Genomic DNA, 12,341 nt, shown 5'->3' on the forward strand with positions numbered 1-12,341 from the left:
TAGTCATTAAGCTCACTAGGATGTGTGTTTTTAGGGACAGGGGTGAGACATGATGTCTTCCACAGTGTTGGAACTTGTCCAAGGCGTAGACTCAGATTAAAGATGTGATTCAGTGGCTCCCCCAGTTCAGCAGCAGAGGCTTTGAGTAGCCTTGGACACAGTCTGTCAGGCCCCGCTGCCTTACTCGTGTGCAGTTTCTTTAGTTTAGCGCTCACTTGAGTTGCTGTGACGATGGGGGGTGTAAGGGGAGGGGAGGGGTGCATCTGGGATCTGTGTGTCTGATGGCTGTTGACTGAGGTCGTTGTCGCCTCATTGTTCATGATCACCGTGTGGGGGAGGGGTGCAATATCCAGTGATGGTGGGGGTACGATAGCCTGTGATGGTGGAGGTGAGTGTTGCACTGGTATTGAGGGGGTGTGGGGGTGGGGGCTTGGGGATGACCACCTCCTTGATGTCCCTGTCAAGGCTGCCAAAGTCGTGGACGCCTCAACAGGCACAGGCAAGGAGGCGTCAGGCGGGGGCAGGGCATGAGGTGGTGATGGTTTAGGTCGTTGGGCGTGAGGTGGTGATGGTTTAGGTCGTTGGGCGTGAGGTGGTGATGGTTTAGGTCAGGGATTCCCAAACTGTGGTACACGAGCTGCCACTAGGGGGTACGCGAGATGAAAAGGCCAATGGCGGAAAGGAGTTAAAAATGATTAATTAATTAATACTCTGATAAATTCATAAATAATACATAATTTCGAATTGGGTTATAATGATATGGAAACGTGAAACGTGAAAATGGGGTGGTGGTAGTGTAGTGGTTAAGGAGCTGGGCTAGCATGCAGTAGCCTGAAGGTTGTCGGTTCAATTCCCGGTTTCCACCGTTGTGCCCTTGAGCAAGGCACTTAACCCCAAGTTGCTCCGGGGACAGTGTGATCCCTTATAATATAGCTGACATATGTAAGTCACTTTGGTCAAGAAGTGTCTGCTAAATGTAATGTAATGAAATTAAAGGAAATCATTTGTAAACTCTATAATAGGGTATGTTTTCATTAAAAAATAAGCTACACACAATAGGCTGCACGTGATTTCCTGCGGGCAGCCAGAATCTGGCACGTTAGTTTCGTTGAAGTATAGGCTAGGTAGAAGGCTGCGTAAACATGGAAAACTGGCTAAAAACAGGGACACTGTCCAAAAGGCCTAATTAAAGCGATCGAAGAGGAGAAGCGAGAGAAACAGAGCAGGACACAGGTAACGATGGAATGGGATGGGGGGCAGACTAATGAAGGTGGAGATGGAGCGCAGGGGGATAAAAGAACGAGACAGAAAAGACTGCGCGAAGAAATCGAAACTGCCCAAAGCCACAGTGCGTGGTCTGCAGTGAGATGCTACCTAACCATTCTAATGTGGTTCTCCACTGTTTTTTTTAACGTGAGAGCTCATAGACCAGTTGCACATTTTGATTATGTTATCATGTAGGGCAGCTAATTAAACAACGATGCCTGGAATGCGTCAATAGAATGTGTTACTTTTTTATGTGTTGGATGGTGGGGGTACGCGAGCCGAGTCAGGATGTAGAAGGTGGTCCGCGGGGGAAAAAGTTTGGGAACCGCTGGTTTAGGTCGTTGGGTGTCACAGGGATGCAGAGCTGGAGAGACTGGGAGGCTGGGAGGTGGGGGTAGGGCAGGCACGCAAACAAGAGCCGTGTCTGAGTCAGCTGGGGGCGGTGGACAGACCACTCCCATTGGAGCTGGAGCAGGGCAGTCAAACCTGTTATAGAAGTGGTTCAACTGGTTCGCCCTGTCCAGGTCCCCCTCCACAGAGCTGCTGCTCTTCTTCAGGCCAGTTATCATTTTCCTGCTGTCCCATGACTCCTTCATGTTGTTTTCCTGCAACTTCTGTTCCACCTTCCTTCTGTAGTCCTCCTTAGCCTCTTGACTTTGAGTTCCACTTGCACTTAGCCTCTTGACTTTGAGTTCCACTTGCACAAGCCTCTCTGTACGCCATCTTTTTCCTATTAAGAAGGGTCTTGACATTGCTGGTTATCCAAGGCTTGTTATTGGGAAAGCAGCGTACAGTTCTGGTGGGAACAACAATGTCCATACAGAAATTCAGGTAGTCAGTTGTGCACTGTGTGACCTCCTCTAAGTCCTCTCCATTCTGTAACACACTGCAGTCAGTGCACTCAAAGCAGTCTTTCAGAGCCTCATCCGCTTCAGGTGTCCACTTTCTGAAGGTGCGTGTGGCAGCTGGTAGCCTCTGTACTTTGGGCTTGTACATTGGCTGGAGATGAATGAGGTTGTGGTCTGACTTTCCCAGAAGGGGGAAGGGGGTTTGCACTGTATGCATCCCTCACGTTTGCATACATGAGGTCTATTGTCCGGTTTTTCCTTGTAGGGCAGTCAACAAACTGGTAGAAATTTGTGAGTGTGGAATCCAGTGTTATGTGATTGAAGTCGCCAGAGATCACAAAAAAGGCATCACTGTGTTGTGTTTGAAGCCTTTCGATTGTGGATTGGATGACGTCACATGCTGTATCTGGGAGAGCTCGAGGTGGAAAGTAAACACAGACATAATCTCATTGTCATAATCACTCATAGGACGCTATCTTGCACTTTAGCGCAATTGACTTTGCGCAAATTGCTTTGTGGGCGGATCTTGGGCGCTGTTTCTATTTTACCGGCGGGATTATGAATGTTGCGCCCAACGCAAATCTAAAATGGGGTGATCTGTAGTAGCTACATTATTCATGAGTGTGGTTTGGGCGTAACGTGCAATAAACCAATCAGAGCGTCATCTCACATTCCCTTTAACAACAGGCACGCTTGTTCCATAGCGGATTGCTATTATGATGGCGGATTTGCCAGGCGCAGCCAGGAACGGTTCACAGCGCTATAGTCAGTTGGGAACAGTTTGCTATTGATTTTTCCTCTTGACAAAATGTAATACAGAAATGTCACTTTCCGATGTTTTGGGATCACTCTCACTGAATCACAAGGTTATGAATGCATGGTGATATTTTTGCAATGTAATCTAACATTACCTCACTATAGACAATGCAGATCTGTCAGATAAGCTCTCCTCTCCCGTGCCGCTGCTGGGGCATTTGGGTTAAATGGCATCGGCATGCAGTTCAACATCACATATCATTAAGTCCAGTAATATTTACTAGTTTATGTCATCAACACATCTGTGATTCGTGGAAATGTGTTCGCTAGATTTATACCTATTTTTTCACATCGGACACCACACTGATTTCCCTCGTGTAGCAATATTTGCCCTTGTAATTATGTATGGTTTGGAGAAATGGGAACTGCGTCGTATAGATGAGAGGAGCAAAGTGCATTGCGCAACACAGGCGCCCAAGCAAGCGCTCCTGCAGGTGTAAGCTACGGCTGTACCTTACCAACAGGCAACTCAACAACGAGAAACAGATTCCAAGTTGACCTAACTTTCCAACTCTGCACAGTATCCCATTAACTGCATGACAGTAGACTATTTACAATATATTATGTAAAGTAGAGTTTGTAAACACGTTATCATCAACTTAATGCACGCACAACTTTTTTTTGAGCAGGAGAGAGAATAACAATGAATAGACGCAGCAACTACAGAAATTGTAACCAAGGCTACTTGCTGCTTTCTTTTACTGTCTATGGTTGCTGGTTAACAGCACATAATAAGCTTTTTTAAGCGAATTCACAAACTCAAGACTTCAAGGCCATCATGGATATAAAATGTTTTTTGAAAGCAACAAAAGGATGGAGGGAACATAGCAAAGTTTGGAGTTATTTCAGATGGGCTACAACAAGGTAGGCAAAATTGTGGTGCTTGTCAAAACCTTAGCGCAGCTAGAATAATGCTTATAGGCTGATGTTAAAGCGCACACAGTTTAAAGCCATACACAACGGTAAATTGGAACAAAACTAAAGGTAACTTTAGCCTTTATAGGGCTGTATAAAGTTGTCCAAATTAATAGGTCGAAATTAGGCATTGTTGTTGTAAAGATATTGCATGTAGATGTACTATATAGGCTACTAAATTTTTAGTTGACCAATGAACAAACAAAACCTTGAAACGGACAAATATTATCAAGACTTTGAATGTTTCCATCTGCGCACAGGGTGTCTGTAGATCGGTGTGCATAGCATTCATTCATGCAGGCCTGTGGCCTTAAAATGGCATCTGAATTTGCGCCACTGACTTTAGATTTTCTGAAGTTTTCTTTTAGGTTTTCTGAAACTGCAAAATATCAACAGGGACCGTTTGCGCCGGAACACGCCCCCTCTTTTCGCTGAAACGCCCCCGTGGGCGCACATGTACCTGTGGAGGGAAAATTCCTATATGCGCTGACTGCAAAATAGGAAAGACAAAAGCGCGAGTGTCTCTGTAGGCAGCCTAGGCTCCGAGATCTGTAGGCAAAAACAATTGGTGCTACCAACCACTCCAATCAATCACCGACGAGATGCACGTTTAGGAGAGTTTCAATTGCACGGGAGGGAGGGGGAGGGAGTAGCGAGCTAGCTCTCTGTTTTGTTTGAATGTCAACAGTCGCTGATACAACCTTTAATTTACCACTCACATTGTTATTTGCTAGGCCTTAAAGCAATTTCAGGAGATATGTTTGAATGTAATGTCCTAATTGACCTAGCGCTCCACACCACACGGTCACCAGTTTCAAGTTTCAAGGAGGAGTCTGTAGGAATTGTGTGACCTCTTGAAACAAACTGGCTCCACTCCACTCCACTGGACCAACACCGCATTCATAAACTACACATATGCACACAGAAGCAAACACACCCTCACACACACACACACACACACACACACACACACACACACACACACACACACACACACTCACCTACATGAGTTGCAAGAGTAGTGGATGGAGTAGGAGATGGAGACAAATTGACAAGCGTGATTTATTTTTGTGGAGAGAATGTGCAGGACTGAGCGGCGGTCATATTTTGTACTGCTAAGCGGTACATCCAGCTTCGTTATATGGGGTCTTGTTTAATTATATGGAATCTTATTTTGTTTTATGGAATTTTATTTCATTATACTGTATGGACCCCCCCCCCCACACACACACACACACACACACTCTCCCCAGGCCCCAGCGTTGCGCCTCCTGCTGCTGGGGGTGCGTGGTGCGGGGAAGACTGCCCACGGGCGCTGGCTGGCAGAACAGCTGGGCCTTTTCCACCTGCAGTTCCGTGAGTGCCTGCAGGAGCTGATCCTGGCCAAGACGCAGCAGCGCGTTGAGCGCTCCGACGAGGCCGAGCCGCTCAAGGAGCCGCCCATGGAGCTGCACGCCCTCCAAAGGCAGTTGGAGGAACTGCAGCAGGACCAGGGCTCGGCCAAAGCAGAGGCGGAGGCAGCGGAGGGGATGGAGGCTGAGGGGGAGAGTGCTGCACAGGAGGTGTGTGTTTGGAGATTGTGTTTGGGTGTGTGTGTGTGTGTGTGTGTATATATGTAGTGTGTGTGTATGTTTGTGTGTGTGTATGTGTGTGTGTGTGTGTGTGTGTGTGTTTGTCTGTGTTTGTGTTGTGTGTGGGTATATGTGTACCGTATGTATGTGTATGTATATATGTGAGTATTTATGTGAGTATTGTTTGTGTTTGTACAATGTGTGTGTGTGTGTGTGTGTGTGTGTGTGTGTGTGTGTGTGTGTGTGTGTGTGTGTGTGTGTGTCTAACCAATTCGTAAAGCTCTGTTCTGTATCAACTCGAAACTCAGGTGACCCCTACCCTTGATATAATAATATAACTATTATGGTATGGTTCTTTGCTGCTGTCAGAACCTCTTTTATGGGAAGCAATATTTGAATCCTGCCAGCATATGTATTCTACTTGTCAATTCTGTTTAAGAGTTAAAATGTGTGTGTGTGTGTGTGTGTGTGTGTGTGTCTGCACATGTGTGTGTGTGTGTGTGTGTCTGCACATGTGTGTGTGTGTGTGTGTGTGTGTGTGTGTGCGTTCGTGTCTGTGTGTGTGTGTGTGCATGCATGTGTGTGTGTGTGTGTAGGAGCCTGAGGCTGAGCTGACGGATGATGAGGAGGCCATAAAGGCGTACTTGAAGGAGGGAGCACCTTTGCCGCAGGAGGTGCTGGAGATGGTGCTGGTGCAGTGGTGGGAGCAGGAGCCCTACAGGTAACACACAGGCTCCCAACACTGAATTCCTCCCTCCCTCCCTACCCACTGCACAGGGTGTAAAATCCATGGCAACTTCACAGGGAACTCGATCGCTAAAAAGGTTTTATTTGGAATGCCCTGTTAGTCTTAGGTTGCCAAAGAGATGCTTGGGTTCACGAGACGCATTATCCATTCAGAACAGTGGAGGGTAGTTAGCTTGCTAACGTTAGATAGTTGGCTCACACAATACTTCAGACGTATTTTGGGATTACAATAATGGCTTTTTTAGAATGTACAGTGTCTATATCTCTCTAACTAATCCAAGCATAAAAAAGCCAATCAAATGACGTTTATCTGCAAATATAGCCGTCTCGGACCATCTACTGAACTCTGAGCCCCACCGTAACCTTCCGGTGAAGTGATGTAGCTATGTTCCCTAGCTCCCTACACACTGTGCAGTTCCCTTTGGACTGAACACCATCACTCCCTATGGAACGGAATACCACTTAACAAATCTGAACACTCTGTACAGTTCACTTCGCAGTCCACTAGGAGTTGATCGGAACGCACCCACACACATACACACACACACACACACACACACACACACACACACACACACACACACACACACACACACACACACACACACACAGACACTCTCCTAACCCCAAGGTCTACTGCTTCATCCTGGAGGGCTTCACACACGTACACACACACAGACATACACACACAGACTATTTTTCCCTCTCCTAATCCCTAGGTCGACAGGCTTCATCCTGGAGGGTTTCCCCCAGAGTGCAGAGGACGTACACTTCCTGGTAGAGCGGCACCTTTTCCCCGACGCCACACTCATCATGTCGCTGGACGTTGGTGACGTGCTGACCCGACTCCTGCCCCCACTGCTCACACGCTGGAGGAGGAGTCGAGATCGCAGCAGAGACATGCAGCGCCAGGTCAAGGAGCTGCGCGCCAAGATCAGGGTCAGAGGTCACATGTTCTCACAGTGGGGTCAAAGTTTGAAGGTCAAAGTTTAAAGGTCAAAGTTCAAAGTTTAGGGGGTGGGTTGGATGTGTGACATCTGCATTGCTATAACATGTTCCTCTTGGTTTCACAAAAAGAAAACACTGAATGGGATCACATGTAACATGTAAAGGTGCTATATGGAGTTCTTTTTTGTTTAAACATCCAAAAATGTTTAAACAACCGTAATATCCAAAATGCCTATGCTCCCTGTTGTTAAAATATCCACTGAAGTTAGCATGCAAACTACCTGAGCTAGCACCAAGCCAGCTCTCCTGTAATATCACGTGTGGACGCTGCATTACAGTTTTTTTGCCCATTGCTTACACGCTAAAAACAAATGCTTAGACCAAAGCCTCAATACCTAAACTTCTTAGCCTGACGTATCCATACTCAAAATTCTATTCAGAATTTGAGTCTGGAACCAAAGCGTTGGGACGTGATTATGGGGCATGTTTCAACTGATACAGGGGGGGAAAATGCCTCTGCACACAATTGGATAGACCTAACCAATCAGAGCAACGAAATAGCCTACAATGAATCCTGCAGAGAACAGTCAGAACATCTTTCTTCTCAACAAATGCCTTAATCTCTTCTCTAGCAACAAGCTTTTTGCTGTAAACAAATTCAACCGAAGCACGCTCAGGTCACGCGAATGAATCGGAATATATTGTGTTTACAATTGTGTGTGTGTTTCTTGTGTTTACATGTGTGTGTGTGTGTTTCTTGTGTTTACACTTGTGTGTATGTTTCTTGTGTTTATATTTGTTTGTGTGTTTCTTGTGTTGACATGTCTGTGTTTCTTGTGTTTACATATGTGCATGTGTTTCTTGTGTTTACATTTGCTCCAGGAGGATGCCATTGCTAAGAGGAGAGCTGAACTTATGGCGGAGCATGATAAAACCCAGACCCTGTCCAGTCAGGTAGGACACCCTCTCCCTCCCCCACACCATCTCCCAGCCCTCCAGCCCCTGTGCTGCTGACTCACTCCAAGTGGACATTGGAGACCGCTCTTCCTTCAAGAAGCTCTTGAACACCCAACTCTGCCGGGAGCACCTCCTCTCCTTAGCACATCTCAACACATCTAAATAACTCAGCACACTTAGTCCGCACTTACCATGAACTACTGCTGTAGTAGTTTTGAGAATTTCAGTTCTGATCTGAGAAATGCACCAAAATGACTGAGAAACAAATTGAATTAGGGTCAGTGGTCTCTAAATACTGGAAACAGGCCTCTATGAAAATAATCATTATTGGCAGCCCTACATTATATGCCCCAGCTCTGTAAATAAAACTCAGCCGACTGCTTGAAAACACCCCCCCACACGCTGTCTCTGCCCATGTCCCAGGGTTCCACACAACACTTCCTCAGACCGACCCTCCCTCATGCTGGTATATCAGATAAACTGGCCCGTTGTATATTATGGCCCGAAAAAGTCATTTTCCACAAAACTTAATTTATTACATTGTAATGAACCCTGGCTTTTAGTAGCCTCACACACTTGGCTTCAACCAGTTAGCACCATAGGTGAACTCAGCTACCTCATGCCAGTTATTGGCGGATAAACAGACCCCCTACATGCCCTTTTACTTGCTCCAGGCCAGCGGTCAGTACAGATGTTGAACCCTGCCCCTGCCCCATTTCTGCCCTCAGCTGCTGGAGGACCTGGACTCGGAGGGCAAGTATGAGGAGGGTGATGGGGATGACGAGTGGGAGCAGGAGCTGGAGGCACAGCTGCTGGACGAGTTTCCCCCAGAGGAGGACGACGACCAGGATGACGAAGAGGAGACGGAGGCCAGCGCCGTGGAGCGCCTACAGCAGGAGACCAGAGACCGCTTCGACACGGACAACAACAACCTCACCATGATAGGGGTAGCCATTTTAGTGCCAACTCTTTGAGTGTATGAATTGCACATACACTGCTTAGGTAGATAGATATGAGGCAGAGATCAGAGATGGCTTTGACACCAATGACAGTAACCTCACTATGATGGGGAATGGATATGGGGCATCTACCTATAGATAGATAGAATAACCTCACTATGATGGGGAATGGATATGGGGCATCTACCTATAGATAGATAGATAGATACAGTAGATAGATAGAATAACCTCACCATGATGGGGAATGGATATGGGGGCATCTACCTATAGATAGCTAGAATAACCTCACTATGGTGGGGAATGGATATGGGGCATCTACCTATAGATAGATAGATAGATACAGTAGATCGATCGATCGATCGATCGATAGATAGATAGAATAACCTCACCATGATGGGGAATGGATATGGGGGGATCTACCTATAGATAAGATAGATAGATAGATAGATAGATAGATAGATAGATAGAATAACCTCACCATGGGTAATGGATATGGGGGGGATCTACCTATAGATAGATAGATAGATAGATAGATAGATAGATAGACAGATAGATAGATAGATAGATAGATAGATAGAATAACCTCACCATGGTGGGGAATGGATATGGGGGATCCACCGATAGATAGATAGATAGATAGATAGATAGATAGATAGATAGATAGACTAGCCTCACCCTGATATGGGTACAGAGAAAGGGTGGGGTGGGGTGGTTTGTTAGTCAGTTGAATGTCAACTTTAGGTGTCTATGCTGTACATATTATAAATGACATTAGAGAGACATGATAAGTAGATATCAGAGATTGGAGACCATTTCAACACGGTTGACAACAGCCATACCATGACGGGAGTAGAAAGAAGTACAGAGACGGAGACGTATTGGGGTTTCATATGGTGCAAGAATGTACCATGTGAACAGGACGGAATCGGCTGAATTAAAAGTGACTCACTGTATTTATCAATTTCCAGGATTAGTTGTGATTATGTAAAATTGTCTTTCCTAGTAATGCAATACATTAGGTGTGTATTTGTGTTTACATACAGCATGTGTGTGTGTGTGTGTGCATGTCTGTCTCAGGAACAGCTGGCTGATAGCCAGATCCCACAGATCATGGTGAACGCGGGCCGTAAGCCACGGATCGTGCGCTACCAGCTGCTGCAGAAGGTGCGGCCCCTGCTGCTCAACCGAGAATCCCTGTTTCTGCGGGGCCAGCCAATCAGCACCAGCCTCGCCACCAAGCTGCTCCTCAACTGCTACAGATACACCAGCGCCTTCGGCCGCTGGGACCCTGTTAGGGTGAGTAAAGACACACACGCACACACACACACATACGAATACATGCACACAAATACACACATATACACATACTCATACATACATACATACATACAAACATACACACACTATACTGTACATTACACACACACACAAACACACACACACAAATGTGTGTGTGTGTGTGTGTGTGTGTGTGTCTGTGTGTGTAATTCCCGTGTGTGTGTGTATGTGTGCATCACCAGTTTGCGGAGGGAGACCTGATCCAGCCGATGCAGGGTCCATCCAACCCCAGCTACCCTGTGCTGCTCAACCAGTTCATCTACTTCTTCTGCTCCAAAGCCACGCGCAGCGCCTTCCTCAAGAACCCACTCAAGTACCTGCGCCAGCACCCGCCCCACCCCTCGTCACCCATCAAACTGGCCGTCATCGGCCCGCCCAAGTCAGGAAAGAGCACAGGTCAGGGGGCCGAAGATCGAGATTATAGAATTGCACAAGCAAAGCTATCACACACACACACACACACACACACACACACTATGTCTCTCTAAAGGTTTTGACACACAGGACAACTGTTTGAGCAATGTGGTCAGACCCGAGTATGACCACTTTCTAATGCCTGGCAACACGGTTGGAAAATGTTGCCTTGCGGATGATCAACACCCTAGCAGTTACGTAAGGGATAACGGCCGCCGAGGTGTCCTGTTATACGGAATTAATGGACAAGGGCGAGGGGCAAAAACTCCCCGACGCGCAGCGGAGGGGAGTTGCCTCCGCCCAAGTCCATTAATTCCGTATAACTGGACACACCTCGAAGGCCGTTATCCCGCTTATCACCCGGTTGCCACTAAACACTGGAAACACGCGGTTCTGTTTAAAAAGAAGCTCACTGGTCCAGCTTGTTGTACAACTTTAGCATGGACAGTTAGCTTGTTTACAGTTGATTCCATTGTTGGGAAGCCTGCAACCAAAAGATTCTAGAGCGCTGCAACCGTCGTCCTACTATGGTTGTTATAGTTACCATTCATAAGCATTGATATGGAACGGTGTCCTGTTATTCAGAATTAAAGGCCACCCGCCAGCCAATCAGAAAAGAGTATTTCTTATCTCCGGGTGATAAATAACAATAATGTAATGGCTAAAAGTATCTAAAAAGGTCTAAGTGAGAGAGATTACACTGTGTTGACTCGCTACGAACAAATCCAACATCCATGTAGCGATTGCTTCAGTTTGTTATCTAAATGCAAGTAATAGCGTTGCAGTCTGAGTCTATTCATACAGACACCCAAGCAGCAAAGCAGGCAAAGGCAGGCAAGGCAAAGGTAAATGAGAAAGTGTGAATGCAGTTGGTGCAAATCAAAACAGTCAACAAAGACTACACTCCCTACTCACCCCTCACTCACCCTCATTCATTCACTAATTCATTCATTCATACAGACCAACAAAATAAAAAATAATAAAATAAATAAAAAATACAAGTACAAGACAAGACATTCATTTCATGGAACATGGCCCATGAGCTCTACAATGATTCTATACAATTCCTATCGAAGTATAACATGATCAAAGCAGCAGGAAAAACAGAAATCAGCAAATACAATCCCATGGCTTAGATTCCCGGTAGCTTACTCTGATAATGCTCAACACTTCCCTGTTCTCGATATAACAAAATAAACAAACACCTTTCATCATTCTCACCCCATTTTCTCTCTCTCTCTCTCTCTCTCTCTCTCTCTCTCTCTCTCTCTCTCTCTATCTCTCTCTCTCTCTCTGCTGCAGTGGCGAACATGTTTGTGCGTGAGTACGGTATGGTGCGCCTGTCCCTGGGCTCGGTCATGAGGAGTGTGTTGACCGAGCAGCCCCACACCGAGTTGGCCATGCATATACTCGAGCACCTGAAGCAGGGAGCCACAGTGCCCGACGAACTGGCCATACAGTGCCTGGAGGTGGCCCTCATGGACCTCACCTGCAGCACACGCGGGTATGGGCAGTGTGTGTGTGTGTGTGTGTGTGTGTGTGTGTGTGTGTGTGTGTGCCCT

General features: G+C 46.5%; 1 protein-coding gene across 1 annotated transcript in view; it reads left to right on the forward strand.

The window, feature by feature from the left end:
- ak9 (adenylate kinase 9) overlaps positions 1 to 12,341 on the forward strand; it is a 29,835-nt gene that overhangs the window by 11,683 nt on the left and 5,811 nt on the right. The window contains exons 21-28 of the mRNA XM_076273181.1: positions 5,099 to 5,407; positions 6,016 to 6,137; positions 6,883 to 7,102; positions 7,994 to 8,065; positions 8,797 to 9,015; positions 10,105 to 10,323; positions 10,548 to 10,761; positions 12,082 to 12,283. Coding sequence (XP_076129296.1) covers positions 5,099 to 5,407; positions 6,016 to 6,137; positions 6,883 to 7,102; positions 7,994 to 8,065; positions 8,797 to 9,015; positions 10,105 to 10,323; positions 10,548 to 10,761; positions 12,082 to 12,283 — 1,577 coding nt within the window. The remainder of the gene's footprint in view (positions 1 to 5,098; positions 5,408 to 6,015; positions 6,138 to 6,882; positions 7,103 to 7,993; positions 8,066 to 8,796; positions 9,016 to 10,104; positions 10,324 to 10,547; positions 10,762 to 12,081; positions 12,284 to 12,341) is intronic.

The sequence above is a fragment of the Alosa pseudoharengus genome, unplaced genomic scaffold (assembly GCF_046254945.1).
Source record: "Alosa pseudoharengus isolate Yale_2024_CS ecotype anadromous, Long Island Sound unplaced genomic scaffold, YU_APseudo_1.1 YU_APseudo_1.1_scf_7, whole genome shotgun sequence".
NCBI lineage: Eukaryota > Metazoa > Chordata > Actinopteri > Clupeiformes > Clupeidae > Alosa > Alosa pseudoharengus.